Source organism: Strongylocentrotus purpuratus, unplaced genomic scaffold, assembly GCF_000002235.5.
Source record: "Strongylocentrotus purpuratus isolate Spur 01 unplaced genomic scaffold, Spur_5.0 spur5_scaffold_7, whole genome shotgun sequence".
NCBI classification, from domain to species: Eukaryota; Metazoa; Echinodermata; class Echinoidea; order Camarodonta; family Strongylocentrotidae; genus Strongylocentrotus; species Strongylocentrotus purpuratus.
In genome coordinates, this window is record NW_022145613.1 from 17,459,374 (window position 1) to 17,483,289 (window position 23,916).

The following is a 23,916-nucleotide window of genomic DNA, read 5'->3' on the forward strand; positions in this document are numbered from 1 at the left end:
TATAAGCCTGGTCCCACAATCAGGTTTCCCCTTCTTGAGTTGTGGAGATCATACAATTTATGCATAAACACGTACAATCAAACCTGCTCTAGTGACCACCTGTATAGAAAGACCACATTTTCTGTTTCCCTTAAAAAGAGTTTCTCATTGAAATGTGTACTAAAGGAACTACAAGGTAGTATGTAGAGACCACCTTGCTATGAAGACTGCTTTTCTTGTCTCCCTTGAGCGGTCTTTACAGACAGGTTTCACTGTACCTGTGTTAAGAAAAGTATATATATATACTATATGTACTTAAAGGGGCTGTACACTGCAGAGAGAGAGAGAGAGATATTGCATGAATCTGTGGGATCAGGCTTTGTAGTTTGTCCAATCTGAGTTTCATACTGTTCAAACACGATTCATTGTCGAAAGGCTAGATAACAATGGCTAACATGAACATCGACAAGTCTATCCACACGAGACATCATCAACATAAGACATATTCCTCTTTAAAATTCATCACTCATTTTAATACACAAAAATAATGAAAAAATCTCTTCAATTATCCTAGAAAATACCTGCAAATACTATCAATAAATACTAAGATGAATTTTCATCGATTGTAAATTTCATAAAAACTGTACAGATTTGAGAGCATTAAAAAATGTGCTTCAAAATTTATTTCATTTACAGAATCAAGGCAATTGAATTCATTCCATATCACATCTCAAATTCATTAAAATTTATTCACTTGGTTGTGCTCCTTTAAAAAGTGCCAAATATTTAAAAAAAGCATGATAAAACATCCTTTGCTCATGATGTTGGATGATTATTTCAAAATTTAAACTGCTGACCTTTTTGATCAACTTATTAACTTTTCATTTTATGAAATCGATTGTATAGCTTTTTAAAAATAAGATGATATACAGCATGCTATGAGACCCAATTCATGCATGCATTGCATTGACTGGCTCCCTCTATAGTCCATTATTACAGAAGCGGAGTTTATCAGCACCAATCTCCAATTCTCCATGCAGGAAGTCTTCCTCTTTGCGCCGGCCCCTCTCCTCCTCGTCTGCTCAGGGCGTCTTGACCGATGTTTTGGAGGAGGAGCCTAGCATCACCTTGGTAACGAAGCTGACGATGGCAGAGGCGGGTTGTTCGACCTCCCAATCAGCGAAGAGATGGCACTGGTTGTCTGTCAGGCTGCCTGGTTTGCGGGCAACGAATCCAAAGATTCTGCAGAACAAACACAAAGAGAAGGGGTGGTGATTAAAAACTTGAATACCTCAGACAACTTTTGGGATAAAAATATTCTACAAAAGAACTTCTTCAGAGGTGCCAATACAATAAATTGCACGATGCTCGTAGATAATTCGTAGCCCGTAGCCTCCTACGATGTCTACGAAAAATCGTAGATCCATTTATCGTACGGCGCCCGGGGCAAATGTAATCCAGGCATAAGTTAGGTCAGGTTCTCTCAAAAATTTAATTTAATTTCCCAAAATTGGCTCTAAAAGATATACGCTAGGTAGATGTATACAAAGGAATGCTCTCTGATAACAATTTGTACAAGCACAATGCTAATGAAAATATTGATTTAACATTTTTAATTAAAAAAGCTTACTTTGCTTCAGCAACTTCTTGCCCTTCTCTCCTTGGGTATCTACAAAAAAAACAAAGAATAATTGGAGACGTTAAAATAACTCACAGTAGAAATGACTAAATTGAAAATAATTGGTATTTTACAATAAACAAGCTGGGCGAAAAAAAAAAAAACTGAATTAAAAAAATCAATTGTTAATGCTATTGATAAATGCAAATATAACAATAACAATACAAGAACAACATGACAAGCCATCGCGACTTAAACCACAAAGTAAGGTGGCAAAAATGTACCACCAAAGATGTAGATGACTGTTGGTGCATACCATTATGAGCAGCACGCAAGCTACACATTGATAAAGAGAATTCTATCTAGGCAGTTTCCAAATTAAGATACACCTTTAAGAATGCCGGTCTCTCTACAAGTAATGCCATGGAGAATCATTCTGCAGCAGAATTTATCAAGAATTATCTGCAGTAGCATCATAACAGATGATTCAATAGACAAGCAGTCTATTTCAAAGTAATTACAATTTTGCAAACTGTTTGATTTAAAAACATGAGGGAGAGTGAACTCATTGAGTATCTAGACCCATAATGTAAATGAAAAATTCAAGAGTTTTGAATGGCTTACTTTCTTGCAAGTGGGTCCATTCCACAGAACAGGATAGACTTGACAGGGTAGTGCTTTCTGAAGAATAACCTGTACAACAGAAAAACACAACAAGTTCATTAAAACACATTCTTAGATGAATCGTATTCTATGTAATTTGTGTTTTTCCTTTCCTTGCAGAGGAGAATAAAACACTAGAATGTCATGAGTGAAAGATAAGAGATTTGAAATAGCGTTGAAAGCCCCATCTCTGTTTATGCATTTTAAGTACCTGGAAGCAGTGTAGTATGGGTTTTTCAAACCTTTTAGACAATTATAAGACATGTTTTTCATACTGTCTGAATATTGTATACACTGATTGACATACCGGTAAGCATTGTCTATTTTTCTTGGTGTCTTGCAATTTGCTCTAGTCACCACTGGCCCAGGCTTTACTTCATCATAGTTATAGGGTTCGGGTTGCGATTTGGTTTATGGTTAGATTTAGGCTCAGAGTAGGGGTTAAAATTAAAAGTTATATACCAGTATGATGTTTATCCAGGTATTTGGTTAGTGCGGGATATTGAGAGACGCTCAAAAATGTGTTATAGAACTATTCTCTTTTCTTGCAGAGAAGATAAGATGATGAGAAGACTTACTTTCTCTGTGTATCTGTGAGTGTGATGCCCTTTGAAGACACCTTGAAGTGGACGACGACAGGCTCAGGTTTCTTCTTGGCACTCAACGTCTTAGTCAAGCCTTCCCGTACAGATTCTGATCCAGTCAACGATTCCATGTCCACACTGTCAATGTACAGCACTTTGCATGCTAGAAAAGGGAAAGGAAAACAATGAATGTGAATATATTGTTTTATGAAGACAGACAAAAGTGTTGACCAATTGACCGAGAAAAAAAACGCGGCATTTATTAACTTGCAGGGTGTACTTTCATTACTGTAGGGGCTCTTTTCTTGATTCGGGGGGGGGGGGGGGGGGGGGGGGGGGAACCCCACTATCCTCCCGTTCTTCCATTGGGCAGCATTCCTCTATCTTTTCCATTATCTCTTTATCAGTCACCCTTAGTTTCATCTTTTAACACCCTTTAAGGTCTATATCACTAACATAGACATTTCAATATCCTATGACCTCAACCGATTGATTAATTTTGTCACCACCATTTCAACGTTTGCTTTTGACGAACCACAAATTCAGCTTCCCGGTACTTAACAAGTTGGCTTAGAATTCCATTAAAGACAGGGAAATCTGCCCAGCTGAAACTTAATTGATTTTCCCCCACATGCTGCAATCTTGATATGCAATAAATCAATAGAGGTCGTAAAGATTGACCTGCTAATGGTTATTTTGTTAAACCTGTATGAAAATTTGTTGATTGTATTATTCATTGTATCCAGTGGTTGATTTCCTTTCAGTTTTAAATGAAAAGTGCTGGGAAAATTAATACAATGCGTCAATTTCCGGAAAGTTTGACCTCTATATAAAAAAAATACTTCACTACATAAATATAAAACAACAATTAATCAACACAAACTATGCATAGATGTGACAAGACGAATAACATGATCATTGTCGGGTTGCAAAAGTATTATGCTTCAAAGCATTTTGAGCACACATTGCAACCTACTTTTCTTTTCAGTGACTTCAATTAAAAGCAGTATTTTTAACCTGACCAAATATTGACAACAGCAAATGTTGGCAAGAGTTCAATAAACTTTAGATGTTAGTGAATGTTCCATTTATCATACCTGCTCCCTGATGTAATAACGATGCTGCTGACTTGGGATCCAGAGTGGAGTCAGTGGCATCAGCGCCTGTTGAATCTGTATTCAGAGGGAGTGAGATAAAGAGAAAGAATAGCTTGAATTATATTACTCTGAACAAAGTATTTTTATCTGCTAGTTCCAATTCTAAAGGAAAAACATGTCATGCTTGTGTCTTTGTGTGCTGGCTCCATTTAATAAATGTATACTAGCTGAAATGTATTGTATCTTGAAAACTTTGGTTATAAATAAAATGAATAAATGTATGAAAGAAATATTGTGAGGTATATACAAATATACAAAAATATACATGACAAAAATTGAAATAATGGACTGTTCTAATTAGAGCCCATGATAAGATAGCACTGCTTCCCCCTAAAGGTCCAGTATTTCCATTGGACTTGCATAATTGGGTAGTCTAGGATTGCATCATTTTGTATCATAAATAGTCATCAAATATTTCTGTTAATAACAATGCAAAAATAGTGCTTCAGTTGCAGAAAATTGATGAGCTTTAAATAAATGTATAGAGCATGCCCAAAGCACCCTATGTTAATCTTCAAGAATCTTCCTGTATGAAAAGAAATTAGATTCCCAATCACATTCCCAATCTCTAGCCTGGTTAATAGGATTGTTTATGAGAAAGGAATATAACGAAGGAAGGATAAACAAATTAGGAATGATACCGACAGCTAAAAGTTAAAAAACCACCTAACTTTCTAAATTTATACCATGAAAATTCAGCTACCCTCCTAAGGGAAGTTTGCTTATCGGTTACCTAATCTTAATCGGAGTCAAACACTTTGAGCGATCTTGGCTTTGGAACAGGTAGAGAAATTGAACGCGAGAGGAAGTATAAGACATCGAGGGACACTTTTGAGGGGGAAGTGCATGAACTTTGCTTATTTTATCAACACAGCTCATAAACTTTATGACGTTATTAAAAAATGTATGGATGAATGCCAAAAAACAATGCAACTTTGACGTGTGAGGGGTATACATACTGGTGATGCTACATAAAAATGTGGTACATATATGGACAACTTGAGTTGAAAAAGATGTGTAATTTTGAAATTGACATGAAAGAAATGATAAATATATTTGAATATTTGCGTTTGTGATAGGCATGATACAAACCTACATTACATATTGCATTTAAAACTTGTAGATGAGTACCATTTTAAATAATGCCACCGTATAGATTTGCTATGCTTTTACAGATATACCCCAACATTTATTTGTTATTCACAGATACCCTACCAATTGATTTTTATCAATCCATGGATTGACTGATATATCACATGCTGCTGTTCATTCTTGGCAGGTTGTTCACCAAACACTTAGGAGTTGAAAAACATCTTTATTTAACAATTTAACAAAATTTGTCTACCAGGGTATATCTTTTTAATAACATTTAACATCTAGCAAGTTACAATTTAGTCAAAATACATGTAGTTTAGTACGTGGACAGTTTATACATAAAGGACACCAAGAATAAATCTTAAATACAGATTTAAAAATGCATCTCCACATCAAATGGAAAGACTCACAGCAGGAAAATAAAAAGATTACATACAAAGCATTATATATCAAATAGTCTTTTTAGGGAAGTTTTAAAATCAATCCCAATAAAATACTAAATATAGGCTAGGTATGGTGTAAAGTTTCCCACGGTTGATTTGGAAGAGAAATGGTTATTAAATAATTTTGTTTATCAGGATAACAGCACTTGTACAGATAGTCATGCCTGATATCTTTTCTAATTATAAACCAAGTAAAAACCACTAAACACTACCAGAAACAAAAGGATGATTTTGACCGCACAGATAGCTAGTAGCTCTTTGAAACATTTACGGAACAATTATCATTCATTGGTTATCTATGGCAGGTTGAATCTCTTTGACATTGTTTACCACAAATCTGGAATGTTTGCGTGACTGAAAATTCACAAATATATCACTTTTTGAGAGGATTAATCCAATAAGTTCTGCACGATCGCTCATCTTTTCTGTACGATATCACAAGATCTATTGAGGCACATCCCCCAAAACATTAAACAATCAGCCATACTGTTGTATTTGACTGGTATTTTTTCTCAACGTTGAATTCATGGTTAATACCATATAGAAAAAAACACTGCTTAATGCATGCATCAGAATTCACAGTTAATATCACACGAGGGGGGAATACCAAACTTTATTTTCAGCGAAATACCAAGCACAATTAGTGCCCTTTGTAGAAAGAAAGCTTGAAAGTGATTAAAATAAAAACTTCAAACATTCAGATGATGAACAGAAATTATGTCTACAGATCAACCTATTTCTTATCTCTTGATTCATTTAGATAAAGAGCATAGATAGTTTGATTATTTCATTTGTATCACTATCTATCTTGTTTTGTAGACATTATATGCTCAACTCTTGCTTTAAAAAATAAAACTACAAAATGGCATTTTTTGTTTGCATCCCCATCGCCCCAGACTATTCTTTCATGAGCATGCAGTTTTCATTAGCATCTTACTAAAACCACATTTGACCTAACAAAGTTTTTTCAATTTGACCACTAAATCATTCATTTCCCCTATGAATATATACATCGCTCAGCTTTTAGAAACAGTTCAAACTGTCAAAAAGTTATTCCAAGCCAAGTTTGAGCTTAAAAATTATATTTCCCAAATGAAAAACTGCATGTCAGCACTAGAATATCGAGTTAGTCTCCTCTGTAAAACCAGGATGAACTATGGCAAATTCATCATTCTATTAAAAGCCAATAATCTCTGGCGCCTCAATGTACGATTTACAACTTCATCGTTCACCCTACAAAAATCCTAGGATTATTGCAAATTTGTGATTTATTTCTCATCTGACAGCCAAGCTATGGGATTGTACAAGATTGAGAGGATTATCATGCACAATGACAATCAAAATATGGAACAATGGAGACAAATATCTGCGGACTTGGGACACGCGAACTGGAACTAGGCAAATAAAGAAATGTTGAATAAGGGAAATGTGGTTCTGAAAATGTCACGTTCAAGTCACGTCCTGTAATTCAAGGATTTTCCTCATGATATTTCTCAAAAATTTGTGAAAAAGATTGAATTTTTGAATTTCTTAAGAAGGAATAATCCTTTACTGTTAAACATGGGTGTATCTCAATCTAGAATGGCTTTCTCTAACTTTCTCTAAGGTGGTTAATTTTCTCCCCCTCGAATGGTTTAAAAAAAGCATGAATCTGTTCAGTAAATTAGCATCATTTAAAACATTCTTTTCCCTTTCTAAATGGTAATGTTTGAAACAGCGCACTTAAAACAAGACTTCAATATAGTTTTGCCAATTGCCATCTCAAAGATCTTCAAATATTCCAGTATGGTTTTCATACGTTTATTGTAAAGCTGCCAACTTTATGACTTGACATTTCAAATATAGCATAATAAACAGCTTGTGATGTGCATGAATATTAATGTTCCCGCAAGTTGGAAACCAATGAATGCTTCTGCTACCTCTGATGTATCTTAAAACATAAATATTGGAAGGAAAGATGGTTTTAAATGTTTGAAACAGATAAATGGGCGCCATACAAGTGCTGTGGATCATCATCATCATGACCACACAAAAAATATCCTGGTTGAAATCAAGGTTTTTTGTTCTCCAACAAAATATCGATCGCTACAGTCCATGGTTGAATGCTAAGTCAAATATATAAGTTGGCAGAACAATTCTATAGTTGCTTTCACTTTGCTTGTAGTTAATTTCACAATATTTGTTTTAGAACTGCAAAATTATTACTCATCCAATAATGGATCCTTTTCAATGCTTGTAGTTCTTGCCACTTATATATATGATATTTTTGCTTGCTCTTCTTAGGTAATATGACTCTTAAATGTAGCTATTTGATGATTTGTTTGTTTTGTTTTCAAATTGCATGTTAGTTTATCCTGCTCACCATAAATAGTTAATGATTATAATAAAAGTTAACAGATGGAGAGTTTCTCATATCAAATGGACTCCACAGGTTAGAGTTACATCACCATCACCACTGTTATCCACAGTTGCGTCAGATCCAAAACAAGAAACCCAGAAAGAAGGATATATATATATGATTGCCAACATTTGAATTTAGTTGATATATAGTCAATTACTTACAATCAAGAGATGCCGAAGAGTTTTTATCACCTAGAATGTAGCAATAGGCAAATAATATGTCAAATTGATTATGATCACTGGTAGTGAAAGAATCATCTATGTTTTTCCATAAATTTCTCTTAAATAACAAATTTTGATATAAGATATTTCCAAGTAAAACAACTTAAAGAGAAAAGGTAGAATTAAATTGTTTAAATGGTGAAATGGGGGTTAAAGTAATCTCATTCTAAATTAATACTAAATTGTCTCTTTTCCATAATGGCAACTCAGAATGACGCAAAGGTCAATCAGAACTCTTGCGTTCACTTAAAGTTTAAAAAAAGTTAATGTTACTATTAAATTATGGCTGGGATATGAACCCTGCCTATTTGAGCCCTGTTTGAGCCATAGTCTCGGGCTTCGTCTGTTGCCATTGATTCAAATTGATCTCAACTTGCTATCACTCCAGATCAATAGGCCATTTTCTTAATGTAACCAAATTTATTGCATACTTCTTTGTAAAGTGCCTCTCATACAAATTATTTAATTCACCTGTTGCATATATACATCAGTTGTTGCTTGATAGGACAAACATTATGGCTTGCCCTACCTAGCATCAACTAATGTACGTAATTTGCATTCTGACTTTCGAGATACAATTCTTAATAACGGGTGAATGAAATCATTTATATCACACTTCAGTTGGCATATTACAAAAAAGGCTATTGCAACTGTTTATAAGAAGTGCCCTGGTGTCTAAAGAAGTTGCTGCTTATCCACAAGATCATGTCGCCTCTACACCAGACTTAAGTGTGTGTGTGGGTGTGGGAGGGGGGTTGAGAGAAGAAGAAACAACTTACCCATATCTGGTAGGACGAGCTTGATGGGTAAGGCCAACTGAGTCAGGGTGTGCTGGTAGATGAGTGCCGATAAGCTACTGAAGACGGGCTCATTGACACATCCCTTCAGTCGCACCCCTCTGGCGTTGGGCTCGATCAAGAAATGCCTCACCAATTCACTCTGTGGATCGCCACCTATGGAAAGGGAGAGATAAATGGAGGAGAAAAAAAACAAAATTATTAATAATCATCAAATATGATTATACATTTTCTTCATGTACAGACAATTGAGTATTACCCGGAGCTCATGTCTACCGTAGATGCAGTTTATACCGGTATGTGTAAAAATAGAGACAAAAATAAAGACATAAGAACACCATGCTTGTCAGCTGCAATCCAGAAAAGCATCAATTCTGATCCTTCAAAATGGAGCTAACCCTTTTAAAACTAAGCCTAGGATAACTTGGGCTGCGCTCTATGGACTATGTGTGTAAGATGGAGAAAAAAAAACACACACATAACAAATTGTATCCAATAGGTTATTATCCTTCTGGCTTTTGGCAAAAAAGATGTTTAATCTTCAACAAACAAACAATAATCAATTTAGAATTAAAAAAACATGAGATGAGTAACTGCTGTAAGACATGAAGTAAAAAAGAATGTTGAGAAAAGGAAATAAATAGAGAGAAGATGATAAGAGAGAGCAAGAGAGAGTGAGATAGATAGAGATAGAGATAGAGAGAGGGGGAGAGAGAACGAGGGAGGGAGAGAGAGGGGAGAGGGGGAAAGAGGGGAAGAGAGAGAGAGAGAGAGAGAGAGAGAGAGAGAGAGAGAGAGAGAGAGAGAGAGAGAGAGAGAGAGAGAGAGAGAGAGAATGTCTCCCTATCACAATCAAGCCTCCCGTCCCAGCGTCCCAGGGACCGATGGAGAGTGCAGAATCAACATCATGTTGAGGTTTACCAGGATGGCGCAAAAACTAACTCCTAGGTGCGAGCTGGACCAATTTCCTGTATGAATGTCTGATGGTGTATGTGAGCATGGTAATGGTTAACCACACCAATAAGAGCTAGGGGAGCAGGTGGTAGAGGGCTTGTTCATACAAGTAGGTCGTGCTGGTGCGATCTAGACCGATCTAGGTTGGGCTGATATGTTCTTTGAAACGATACTGACTGATGATATAACTAGACTGTAGGGTACCATGTAGTATGTTCTGGATTAAATATGAGATCTTATTCATGGGCAAAAGAGGAAAAAAAGAATCAAAGAAATATGCAGAGAAAGATGACAAGAAGGACATTTCAAAAAAGGGGAATACACAATTAAATTCATCTGGTTACAGAAAATCCTCACCAATAAAAACTAATTAACAACTCGAAACGCCCTACATAAGCGTGTCTTTTTTTTCCTTTATTCAGCCAGCAATAATGCCACAACAATGCCCAAGCAGCACGACTGTTACAGAATCTAGAATACATATCATAAAGCCAAATGGCCATGTGAATGTTCTCCATAGTTGGGGAATTCATCCAAAAATAATTATTACAAAAAAAAGAAAAAAAAAGAAAAAAAAAGGGGGGGGGGGGGGTTGGTGGGAGAACAGGAGTGCAATCACCTGCCATACATGACAAAACTGATTGGAAAGGGATTATAGAACTAAGCTCAAATCTGCCAATTTATGATCCAATTCATATGGGATCAGCGATGGATGAGAACATGCACAAATATTTTTATGAAATTTGATATTACATTGTCTGGAATTGATTATCCATGCACCAAGTGGCATATTTAGGGAGAACATCCTGCCCATGCACCCCCTTTGGAAACTTAAATGGCATACTTAAAGTTCACAACTCTAAGGATGTGCCACCCCACCCTTCTGAGATGATGACCTTTCTATTTTGCTTGTCAGAAAATTTTAGAAATATTGTGCCCCCTCTTTTATACAAAATCCTCAATTCTCCCCTTTATACCTAACACATAGTTGGGTTTGAAAGCAAGCCAATATAACAGGTAAAGCTCATATTAAGCTGGCTTCCTCTGTGAAATAATGGGAAATGGACATATTTCCTTTATTACATAATCTAATATCTTGTTCATGCATGCAGACGTACATGTATATATTATCCTTCTAATATCAAATTAGGCCTACGACCTTTAAACATATCCCGCTATGCTGTAGTGCAAGCAACAATATCCAAATTGAATTTGCTCATAATGAAAGGCTCGATCAATTAAGGTCTATAACCGATGCAATAATGAACGAGGAATGCTCATTAATGTAACGACAAGGCTGAAGTCAACGCATCTTCAATCATACACTTGGGAAATGTTCTGGACAACCTTAACCCTTTCCTTGCTGTGGGCAGCGGATCTTGCATAAGGACATGACTGTTGAATTATGTGAAGGGACTGCCTAGGGTAGCTTATCCAGGGCCCATGAGTACCTAACAAAAGAGGGTCAATTTTTAACTTCATTAGTACCCAAGTTTTAAAGTATAAGGATTACATTCCTTCATTATTTACTATTAGGAATTCAGCCAATTATTATTGGAAAGTTGTCTTTGTGTGGTCCCATTAATGTCTGCTCATGTTGTCTGTTGAGAAACCCAGGTGTTACCATATGGCATGTGCCAAGCTAGGGCATAACATTAATGAGACAAACACCTAAAAGTGCATTAAACTATGACTCTGATGACACCATCATTATCAAGGGTGCAGAGTCCATGTATCATCTGTTCTTTGTAATAGTCAGAAGGGAGTTAACTCTGTGTGAGAGTATATGAGTTAATGCCCTTCTGGCACTCAACGGATGATAAATCCTTAACAGATCGAGAAGGAATTAATGTCCTTTCCCCTAATACACACAATATAAGCCTACAATGAATTGAAAGAATTGCAAACTTTATGCATAATTTAAAATTTGCGATTCAATACCTTTAGCTACCAAAAAAAAATTACTCATAATCTTTTTGAGCATTTGATCCCACAAGCTATCAAAGAATTAGAATAGAATTAAACCCATCCATTGTACATTTATGATAAAATCTACTATTGAATCAGGCAAAATAAGAGAAATTAGTTGTTAATTGGTAAATCTTAAAGAAAGTCAACCCAAAACCTGTGAATCATAGAAAATACAGGCACTCCCGGGGAAAGTTATCCAAAGATTAGAAAATAGAGTGAAAGTATTTTTTGACCCCTTCTAGTTTTACAACACTAGGTAACAGATTAAGTCAAATCATTGAGTCACCGTGTCCGGTCAGACAGTCACGTTACTCGACCTATTGTGCAAACATGCCACTTTTTTTTTACAAAAAGTCATCTACAATGGGTCTCGTCCAATTAATTTAGCTGACACTTTGTGAAAACCATACAGCAAATCTATGAAATTTGTGTCCTTGCGTCATACGACCTCCCCCCAACCTGACGATGCAAAGACCTGATGATTCGAGGTAAGCCCCATGCAACACCCTTAACAAGGCATCATGTCTGATGACAACACAATTCAACCTTAAACATGTTGACAGCTGTCTGTCTGAATAAGCATCACAGAGTTTAAAGGTACAGTCCCAAGTTTCCTGAATTATTTCCAATATTTGGAATGCAGCATGGTGTGATAGACCTTTATAACTTGTAAATCAATTGCTTTGCATTCGATACAAAACTGTACAGGAGACAAAGGCAGAATTTGTTCATTTTTGGAAAAACACTTGTTTTCCTATTAAAATGCAAGGTCTTGGTTTAAAGAAAGGTGTTCGGAAAGACAATTGAGCGATGAGTTTCACTGAGGAATGGACAGGGTGGGGCTTAACTATGAAACAGTATGTAGAGTGACTAAACTTTTTCTCCAGCAACATTTTTCCCAGTGTTTATTTCTTTAAAGATGCAGGTTAGGGTTAGGTGTACTGTTGAAGGAAGGATTTTGGTTGGAGTAGGATATTGATGCCAGAGCAACTGTTGCTGGAGTACGTGTTGTAGAACCATGCAGAGAAATGGGTTCAACAAAATTAGACATCGAGTCTCTCTTTTTTTCTCCCTAAGAGAGGTTTAAAAAAAATTATAACACCATTCCGTCAACTGCCGGAAGTAAGAAAGCTATAAAAAGAACTTTTCAAGCTTACAGAGGCTTAATCCCTTTTTTTAGACCTGCAGTAGGGGGACAGACCAGGAAGGATGTATAGTTTAATGTTCTTTATCGATGAGAATGCATTATGTACCTCGTTAGGCCACACTTAGATTATGCAGTTGCTGCTTGGGACCCATACACAGCTAAGAACATTTCTTCTATCGAACGAGTCCAGAGGCAGGCAGCCCGTTTTGTCACAAGCACTTATCAGAGAGAAGCAAGCGTCACCCACCTTCTAAATTCTCTTAAGTGGAACTCCCTCCAAGACAGACGCGAAGCTCACCGTCTAAGCCGTTTCCACAAAATGTTACATGGCCAGCTGGACATAGATCCCCGAACCCACATTAAACCTAAACCAGATCGTAGCAGACGCGGGCACTCAAGTCAGTTTGAAATACCATTAGCCAGATTGGATGTATACAAGAACTCATTTTTTCCTCGCACAACCGAAGCATGGAATAATCTCAATCCGACCTTAGTATCCCTGACTGACTCAACAAAGTTTAAAGTAGCACTCCTTCCGAAATAAGTCCACTCTCTGCCACCACGACCTCCAGTTTAAATTCCACCAGGAATCTTTTGGAGGAACAACAACCAAGTACCAAGTATGTTCAATATTATGGCTCTTATAAAGCAAGAGAGGGGGAGGAAAAAAAAGAAAGAAGATAAATAGTAAGAGGGAGAGAGAGAGAGGATGATTAAAAATAAATATATGAATGATAATAAAAAACATAGTCTCATTGTCCCTTTAATCATCTACACCGTTTTTTTCTGAAGGTGCTGAATGTAGTTGAGTCAGATGAAGTCATTTGCGGAACAGACAAGCCTGGGATAACGGATCTCTTTCTGATTTTTAATGACAGTTTGCACACGGTTTCCTCTCTGTCTCATCACTGATCTGCTCTAGATTCTACCAAGGTTATCTATCATTCCCCCTTCCCTCTATAGCTGCGCTCCGGTGTTTCGTCGGTACTTGCTAAGCAGGTCCCCATAAACATGACAAACAACCAAAATTTTAAAAAACCCACCTATGAAGTAAAAAATGTAACATGTAATACACATGTATCTGAACATTTGGAACATTAGCTTTCAAATGGAGAGTTGGAGACAGCTAACAATGCCCCAGCAATTATCAGCCAATTAGCATACACAGAACTCGTACAAATGCTGATGAAATTATCAGGACAAAATAATTTCAGGTCACCTTTTCCTACCACAATGATGTCATTTAGCATGTATTGAGAGCACCTGCTTACAAATTCTATTTTTTATTTAAAGTGGCACGTTCCCGCCAGTGTAGTTATCGCTGCTCTAGTCATCGCCATCTTGGTTCCGAAGATCGACTTCTAATTTGCATACAGCTGTCAATCAAAGTACGCGCGGCCTGGCCTGCCTTCGCCAAGCCAGCTGATCGCTGACGATCGCGACGTCACGAAAGTGGGCGGAAACAGCAGCCGAATCTTAGAGCCGAACTGTGATTGGCATTATTTCGGCACATGTATGCGATAATCGGTATTGTCCGGGCATTCGGAACATGCCATCTGCGTAAGAGCCGTATTCTGTTGGTGTCAATAGGCAGCTAGCACCGTCCGCCAGCGGGTACGTATTTTGAACGCCCTCTGGAATACGGGGAACATGCCTCTTTAAGTAAGCCTGCGAAAAGTTAGGACTCAGAATATATCATCCTGATATCAATTAAACGTTACATGTCATTTGTCACCCTTGAGTAAACAGTATTCCATGACATTTCATATATTGCAAAACAAAACATCTGCACATGCTTGTTTCAATTATGGTTAATTTGAAGCTACCAGTATTGCCTAGGCATATACACAACACGGACCAATTAATTGGCTCATATTACCAAATTTTGCCTCATTTTGTGACCAATTTGGCAATTTGGTGCGATTAATCCCCAACCATCTACTCGATTAGTTTGGCTTTTGATCCTCCGGTCTGTTGACATTTCAAATATGTTTGCCCCAATTCGGGCTCACCAGAAACATGTTCCTGAATTTTTTTCACAAACATGATTCATGTTGCATATCATTAGTTGGCTTGACTGACTGGGGATCCATATATGCTCTTTAATTATCATTTCTGTAACAAAAGTCTCTTTCAGGGATTGCTCTTATGCTATTATTGCTTCCAAAATGATTTCATATTCAATGTGATTCAATACAATCCTCGATGGAATGTATATGTTTGCTCTTAACTTTGAAAATGTTTACTTAAGTACTTAAGCAATTGACCTTGCTAAATGCAGAGCAGTGGACATATTAATTAGATTGCCTGAGTATGACTGTATAACTTTTGACATTGATCAATAATTAGTTTGATAAACACTGCATTAACGTCCCTGATGCCACTACAAAGGCTGCTTGTGGCTGCTTACATGCATAGTGGGGGAAGGGGGAGGGGGGGGCACAACTGGTCATATCTCCATTAAAAAACAACCTAATCAGACATACCTCATGTACACAAGAAACAACGTGCCCATCATTATAATCTAGTGCCCCCTTCAAATTTTAAACTCAAAGGGCACCTACAAATTTGAAAAACATTCTTTTTGTTGTTGGTTTGTCAAATACTTTTAAAAGTGCTTTAGCCTCAAAATGTAATAACCCTTTTTAATTGCTTGACAGATATTTTGCTCGTAATTGTGCTATACTAACAATATAAAATGTTATGCTACCCTCCCCTTTATAAAATTCAAGATCTGCTCATGGCTTACATGATCGTTATATGACATTTAAGAAGAAGAAACAGTATTACAGTGTAAATTTTATAACAACATTCATAAGAAAAAACTCAGAACTACATCAACATTCAACAATACCCGTAACAGGATGGTTCTCACTTCACAAATTGATGTGATTTTAAAATAGTCATATCCTTTCGTTATGATAAGGATTTCTTTGCCAATAATGTATGACTAAACTTTGCATAACTAATGCATAACTTATGGATAAATGCTTGTTTCCTTTATGAACTTAAAAATAAACATAATCAGGTTTATATACAGGATAAAGCCTGGAGAACAGACAGATAACATACACGCCAACAGCCGGGGGAAACATAACACATGGGGCTTTGCAAAGGGAAACATTTGATGTTTAGCTTTTGAATTTTCATTTTCATAGACTGAGAGGATATATATGTCGGTTTGATTTAGGTGAAGCTTTAGAACTGTAAGTTAATTTCTTTTACATGTAATGGGTGTGATTACGTATGTTTGGGAAGGGAGGAAAAGGGGCATATAAAGTCTGTTGTCACAGGATGCATTTCATCACGGTGCAATAAATCAGATTGGAGATGATTTTTTTTTTTGCGGAGGAGTCGCTTGAAATGAAATTTTTGAAAGGTTTTCGGTCGGAGGCTGCATCTCGCGGAAAGGGTTGGATAAGAGGGATAGAATGTAGTAATCTCTTTGAGACAGACGAATACATTAGTACAACAAACCTAAAGTGAAAGATAGAGGTGACAGAGAAAATAAAACATACATGAACAGAGAATGAGTGAAAATATAACTGAAAACCAGAGTATTACGAGGAGAGCGTGCGAGAGGGGATAAGAGCAAGACAGAGAAAGAGAAAGAGAAAGAGAAAGAAAAATGGAGAGAGGGAGGGAGGGAGGGAGAGAGAGAGAGAGCAAGAGAGAGAGGGAGAGACAACAAAAGAGAGAGAGAGAGAGATAGAGCAAGAGAGAGAGAGAGAGAGGGAGAGAGAGAGGGAGAGAGAGGGCTGGAGGGAGACAGACAGAGAGGGCAAAGTGAGAGGGGTGTGGTGAAAAAATGGAGAAAGCGGGAGACGACAGAGAGAAAGATGGAGAGTTAGAAAGGGAGCGAGGGTTACGGATAGAAAAAAGCAAGGAAAAGAGGGGAAATGAGAAATATTGTAAGTGAGAGAAAGAGAAAGATAAATACAGAGAGTGAAAGAGAGAAGGAGAGAGGGAAAGGAAAGAGAGAGAGAGAGAGAGAGAGAGAGAGAGAGAATGAGAAAGGGAAGAGAACCTGATAGAGAAGAACGGCACTGCCTGCAACACATCCAAAGATAAGAAAGAGGAAAATGTGATAAAATATTTTATGAAAGGATAACTTTAGCTTCTAAATCAAGATTAAGATCAAGCCAGGAAGGGGATATGATGCAATGCCATCAGATAGACATACATCTCAGACGCACTCCAGATGTTTTCAAAGGAAGATCTACTCTGGTTAATGACAAGTGTTTGAGTTGTGATCGTAGGATAATATTTAGAGGCATACTCAATTACTCATGATGTCATGATGGGACATAGGTCGTAACTATCAAGATGCAACTGAATACATTTCAAAAGCCTGGCTTGAAACTATAGATCTGCATGCATTTATTGTGCAGAACACCATTGCTGCCCTTCCATCAAATAATATTCAATCCCCTAATACACTGCCTGGTTAATGAAGCAATTGAGTCATTAAATGATTCAGGTCAAGCAATTTAATATCTGTCCTAGATGTCAAATTCTGTAATGAAGCCTCAATAACCAGCCCATTTTTCTACCTAGGTCAACATTTGAAGCTATGACAATTGATTGTATCTAAATTCTATAATTATTGCATACAACTGATTTGACTCAATCATTTATAGATGTATAAATCAAAAGGACATAGTATTCCTTCAGAAGACGGCATATGCAAATGTTGATGGCATTACCAGAGCCTAAAGCACTAGGCCAAGATTTGAACACACAACTTTCATTTTGTGAACCAGGAGACCAAGCAACTGTGCCCCTCGATGTAAGCCTGATTAGTAACTCTATGGTAACAAAACCTTACAAATGCAATAGCTAACTATCAAATGGTCCTAACTTAACTTGGCTTCAGCCCAAATACTTAACGAAAAGGGATGATCTAACCAAAGTTATGCAACTTTTTCTTTTCTTTCCTTTTCTTAAAGTAAATACTTAGTAGAGGATAAGGATTAACAAACATTTGTCTTACTATTTACACAGTGTGGTAAATGAGGGTAGAAGTTGGACTTTCAAAAAGATCAGAGTGAACTTAATGAAAGTGATGAAGAAAAGGTCAATCATTGTGATGTTTGAAACATATCCACGTTGTTAGACTCTTGGAAGAGAATCTGAGATATTATAACAAATTTGCTTAGCTTCCCAATTGATTGAATGATTGCTTGATCGATTGCTTGATCGATCGCCGGATCGATAGATTTTACATCATGATCAATTGGAATTGCAAAAAAGCAATTAATTGATAACTTACCTTCAAGTTACGGGGCCAAGGTCATAAATTGCTTTAAGCCTTGAAGCTTTTAATCGGTATAAATCTTCAGATCTTTCTGTCTGCCTTAATTATGAATTCATCGGGTGTACTTATTCTTATGGCCTAGACATGTCATATTCAATATCCTAATCAAAAAGTAAAGCCAACTACATATAGCATTATTGGACTATACAAAGTTTTTTAGCATTAGCAGTATCATCATTTCCTTTTAAAGATGAAGTTGAGTTCTGGTCATGCGATTGCATTGTGAAAGAAACGGTGTGGAACCGACCAGAAAAAGTTGATCATCTAGCATATAAGAATTTGTGTGTATTGCAAGGTTCTGGAATCATCAAAATTATAAGAAATTTGGTCAAGTCTTGGTAAAGTTACAAACACTTGCACAGAAAGATGTATATGGGACTACACGAACACGTGGCGTAAAAAGCCGGCCCCCCGATTTTTACGATGTTACATGCATATTTAGAATATGAAGGCATTTGAAAAGCCATGCTTTTCAGGGAACATGTCTTAACTGATGTTCTTCCACACTTGCATAATAAGAATGAGTAATGCTCACAAATTATTTTTCACCTCTTCCCAGAACTCAACCTTCTCTTTAAGTATGAATGACTCGTTCTTAATTTCTCATTTTTATTATCTTTAGTCTATCATTGCAACTGAACACATCACCACATCACATTATAAAAGTTAGCTCATCCTACAAGACTATTTGACGAAAGATCTAGATAAATGTGTTCAAACATTTCTTTCGGAGAGAGTTGCAACACTAACTTTTCATTTGTTTATCAAAAAAATCTAATTGAGTAATTGTGTATAGCTACATTTTTTCTCTACAGATAGGGGTTGACACTGATAGGTGCCAGGACATGATATGGACCCTGAAATCCCAACTCTGGGCCTCCAATATCTTAAAATTTTACTCGGGGCTCATAAAGACCCCCAACGAAAGTTAGAGTGAAGCCCTGATATAGATGAGGACCCCCGCTTCTTGCAGTTAAGATCTGTCATGGTTTGTGGCTTCACGATAATTAAAGATTTGTAACCACAAGTTCGTCCGCACGGTCCATAAGTACAAGATAAATTCAAAATTTATAACTGTGACCATAACTTACATTAGTAAGGAGTGTACCTTACTAATGACTAACAGAATTTAAAAGTTGTTTTCTTACCTTTTCTTGGTGTCGTGTTCGCTGGTACCTGTGCTACTTTCAGTGCTAAACCAAATGCCCCTGGGAAGGAATTGCTGTCTCTTACGATAAAAGTTCCAGGAGGTCTGTCCTTCAAAATATTGATTGCTAAAAATAAGAGAAGATGAGGGAGAGAGTGGAAACAAAGTCATAAAATCAGAATGTATTAATTATTGGTCACATTTTGAATTTGTAATAAATCGTTTACCGGTAATGTTTATGTTATCAATAAGCTGAGAAACAAGATATAGAGAAAAGTATTGTGAGAGAGAGAGAGAGAGACAAGAGAGATTTTGACCTCTCTTTATAGTACAACTGATATCAACCAGTGCTTCATATTATCAATAACACAAGTAATCCTTGGTAGCAAGTAAATAAAACTATTTGTGATATCTCGAATGGTCATAATTATTTCTATAGATCTTGATCTGTTTGGAAGATTTATTTTACAATTAAATATTCATCATGATTTCTAATATTCTCATTCCCACATTCATCAAGTGATAAAGATATGCATCCGATGATGTATGATAAATGTGCTGTAAATATTTTTTTGAGTAGTAGATGCATATTTATACAACTCCCATGATTTAGCTGTGCACCTTTTATATACCTCTAACCCACAGATACCCTCGAACAGTTCCTTCCCTTATTCCCCAATCAATTTCCATCCTCTCACATCCTTTCCTCTTCCTCCTTGCATCATTTCTGTCTCCGGAGAGGGCTGCAGCTTGTCTCTCTTTAGTACCCCCATTCTTGTCTATCTTCTATCCCCATCTCTTTTCCTCTCTGAACCTTTTCTTCCTTTACATCACCATCTCCCCATCTTTCTCTCTCACTCCCCCAAGAGCGGTTTCTTGTAAATTTATCTCTAAACCTCTCTCCTGATGCTCTCACTCTCTCTCTCTTTCTTTCTATCTCCCTGTCAATCTATCTCTATCCCATCACTCTCTCCCTTCCCCTCTCTAACCATTCTCTCTATCTTTCGTCATATCCTCCTGTTTGTCTCCCTTTCCCACCAACCTCCTTTCCCTAATCTCTCTCTCTCTCATTCTTCCTCATATTCTCTTTCATTCCCCCTCTCTCCCTCTATCTTTCAAAAGCTTTACCTCTCTCATCACTTTCTTTCTTTCTTTCTCTCTCCTTCCCTCTTTCATTCTCCCTACCCCTCTCCTTTTCCTTTACATTACGGAAGAGAGAGTATATCTTACCATCGTCCCTTGTTATGCTAGGCTTGTACCACCAGGCTGAGAGATCCTTGACAAAGCGAACATGTTCTACGCTGGGATCTGAAAGAGTAAGAAAAAAAAGTAAAAACAATTATTGCAAATAATTGTATTATTCATTTTGATAAACTGTTAAGGGTTGTTGCTGAGAAAAGAGACCGTTTGTGATAATCAACTTGACTAAAAGATTTATGATTATAATATACCGTAGCCAATGAAGTTGGAAAACATGTATTAAGCTTTTAAGAATATTTTTAGATAAACTATGAAAAAACACCCCAAAATAAATATATCGAAACCAAGACTATCCTCCACCTTATGTCTGGATAAAAACTGAAGGCTTGTGATGAGTAATGAATGTCATCACCATCCTATCATCATGGCAATGACCACCACAATTGACCATCAAAACTGCATCCTTCTCTTCTCTTCATATGTAAGTCATCATTGACATAATCATCATCATAATCACTATCATTATCACTACCACAACCATCATCATCATCATCATCAACACCATCACCAATTCATCTTATGCCGTTTACATGTAACTGTGGAGCTACCATTTATGAGTAGTTTTAAAAAAAAACATGGCTACAGCTTGCACTGTTTTGTTTTGTTTTGTTAATACTGGAATTTAATGACTTCATAGGAATTATTTGTTGGCCCGACCTGTGAATATTGGAGCTCAGATAAAAATCATCCAAGCACGTCTAATAATCATCCATACCCAGACAGCCTCCCACCTACGTTATCACCCAAAATAATTCCATTACTCCTATTACTTCCGTGTTAACAACTCCGGAATCGATGGCAGTTTACGGAGCGCCTCACTCTTTAAAAGAATCCACCCCGGAAAGGAAGAGCAGAGATCGCCAATGAATGTCTTGGCGTGTAATATTGGACTCAATAAATCTTGCCCGTTTTGGGTTCGATGATCGTAAACCGACAGAGAGAACCAATAAAGAGAAGGGGCTGCATAGGGTGCCGTTATTACTTATCAATCAAACTGTTTATTCGTAGCTAGGAAGGGGAAGAATGCTCTACATTTTAGGGGTTTGTTTTGAAAAGAAGGTTGAATGATACCCGTTAGTTATTCTACATGTTAATTCTGAGCTGCAGTTGATGAAGAAATATTTACTATCTCTTGAATCAGCTGCTTGAAAACAATTTTCATGACTTGAGTTTTATGCTGTCTTCACATAAAAATGTAAAACTACTCCCTGCATATTGATTTAGTGGGAACCTTTAATAGGTTGAACGGGGCATCAAATGTGTTTTAGGAGAATTCATTAATGTCATGGACTCCTACATGCATTATGTCAGGCTCCAACAAACACCCATCTAATAACTCAAACCTCCTTCACTCTTAATTTGTTATCTGACAAAAACCTTCTTTACTACAAGTAATATGAGTTTTAATACAAAGAGATAAACTAAAGTGATTTTAACTGTTTGATACAGACCTACTTTGTATTTCTGAACACTACACATTGCTATATTCTTGTCATGTTAAATATCATAATTATTATGATTCTAATGATGGTGATGATAACCTTTGATGCTGATATTGTTGCTGTGATAATCATCACCATCATTCTCATCACCATCACTATTTACACTTTTAACTTCTGTACTCAATTGTTTATAACAAAGAAAGTCCCCATCTAAATCTGCCTGAATACTCTTCACACAACTATCGATGATTCTTGAGAAAAATACCTAATTAGGGCACAGGCAAATAATGGATCTTAACTCCAATTAACACCAGCTAAATAAATTAGATGCATAGTACAAGGGAACCTTGTTAATAAACACCTCTCATCGAGCTCTCATGGGCCTACAATAATTATAATATAGATTAATTTTCAACTCAGTAAGCCATTAACTTCTCCCCCAATACATTTTCATTTGCTCAATTTTAACTGCTGCATACCAGTAATGAACTTGAATCCAATTTACATGTAGGTACAGTAATGAGAAATCACTCCTCTTAAATGACTTTTATCCTCCATGTAATAATTGTAATTAAATGAAATGTTTATTTAAATATATAATAATTCCTCTTAATATCTCCTTATGGTTACCATATTTTTCAATAAAACTTAACAGCCGCTAAGACTAAGAAAGTAATCTTAGAAGTGAAAAATAACATGGAGCCTTGATCACTGAATCTACAAATGACCAGAATTGAAATTTGAATACCGGTAAGCATCAAGTTCTGACTAACGCTTGCGGAGAGTGTGAAGTTTCCACACGAAGAGTTGCAGTGATTTTTGTTGGTATTTGTGAGGAAGTTTGTGGGTCAGTGTGTCAATACAATGAATCTCTGATCCTAAACAAACCAAGTCATATTAAAGGGTAAGTCAATATTGACTGAAGCCAGAGAACGTGTTTACTCACTTCTTGAAAGCTAATTATCATTCATTACTTAGTCTCAAGCTAAGACCTTCACTCATGGTCAGCACAAATCGAACAAAATGACACCAACATTGGGGTACAGTTGTCTAAATGTCTTTTGGTGTACGGATATATATGTTCATTAGTTCTATAATGTCAATTTCACATCAAAATTTCTGATATAACCATTTTCAAACATCATACTCATGAACTGAATTTATGTTTTGAAGTTTTAAATCCTCTCTTTATAATGCAATACTCCCTTTACAAATACCTGCCTGGATATGGATTTATCAACTTGTACAATACAAAGCTAATGAAATGTCATGCTAAGTCTGTTTGGCTTATAACATTTTAAGTGTTTAAATAGATGTTCATAGAAAGAACATACATGTAGTTAGCACAAGCCTTAAAGAGAAGGTTGAGTTCTGGGAGGAGGTAAAAAATAATTTGTTAGCGTTATCATTGTTATTATGCAAGAGTGGAAGAACATCAGATTAAACATGTTCCCTGAAAAGCATGGCTCTTCAAATGCCTTCATATTCTAAATATGACATGAAATCGTAAAAATCGGGGGTAGGTTTTTTTCGCCATGTGCTTGTGTAGTCCCATATACATCATTCTGTGTACAGTGCTTGTAACTTTGCCAAGATTCGGTCAAATTTCTTATCATTTTGATGATTCCAGAACCTTGCAATACACACGAATACTTATATACTAGATGATCAACCTTTTCTGATAGATTCCACACTGTTTCTTTCACAATGCAATCACATG

At 36.6% G+C, this 23,916-nt stretch overlaps 1 protein-coding gene across 2 annotated transcripts in view; it reads right to left on the reverse strand.

Annotated features, from left to right (window-relative positions):
* Positions 1-1,008: 1,008 nt before the first annotated feature.
* The window catches only part of LOC115919937 (tensin-1-like), a 66,139-nt gene continuing 43,231 nt past the window's right edge, over positions 1,009-23,916 (reverse strand). Inside the window, exons 4-12 of one of the 2 annotated variants that reach the window (XM_030974664.1) lie at positions 20,725-20,802; positions 19,496-19,621; positions 8,941-9,114; positions 8,102-8,131; positions 3,942-4,016; positions 2,839-3,007; positions 2,222-2,290; positions 1,610-1,648; positions 1,009-1,221 (exon numbers count right to left, since the gene is read on the reverse strand). In XM_030974664.1, the coding sequence (XP_030830524.1) occupies positions 1,062-1,221; positions 1,610-1,648; positions 2,222-2,290; positions 2,839-3,007; positions 3,942-4,016; positions 8,102-8,131; positions 8,941-9,114; positions 19,496-19,621; positions 20,725-20,802 (920 nt within the window). In that variant the 3' untranslated portion in view covers positions 1,009-1,061. The remainder of the gene's footprint in view (positions 1,222-1,609; positions 1,649-2,221; positions 2,291-2,838; positions 3,008-3,941; positions 4,017-8,101; positions 8,132-8,940; positions 9,115-19,495; positions 19,622-20,724; positions 20,803-23,916) is intronic. The other variant, XM_030974665.1, reaches the window with a different exon arrangement.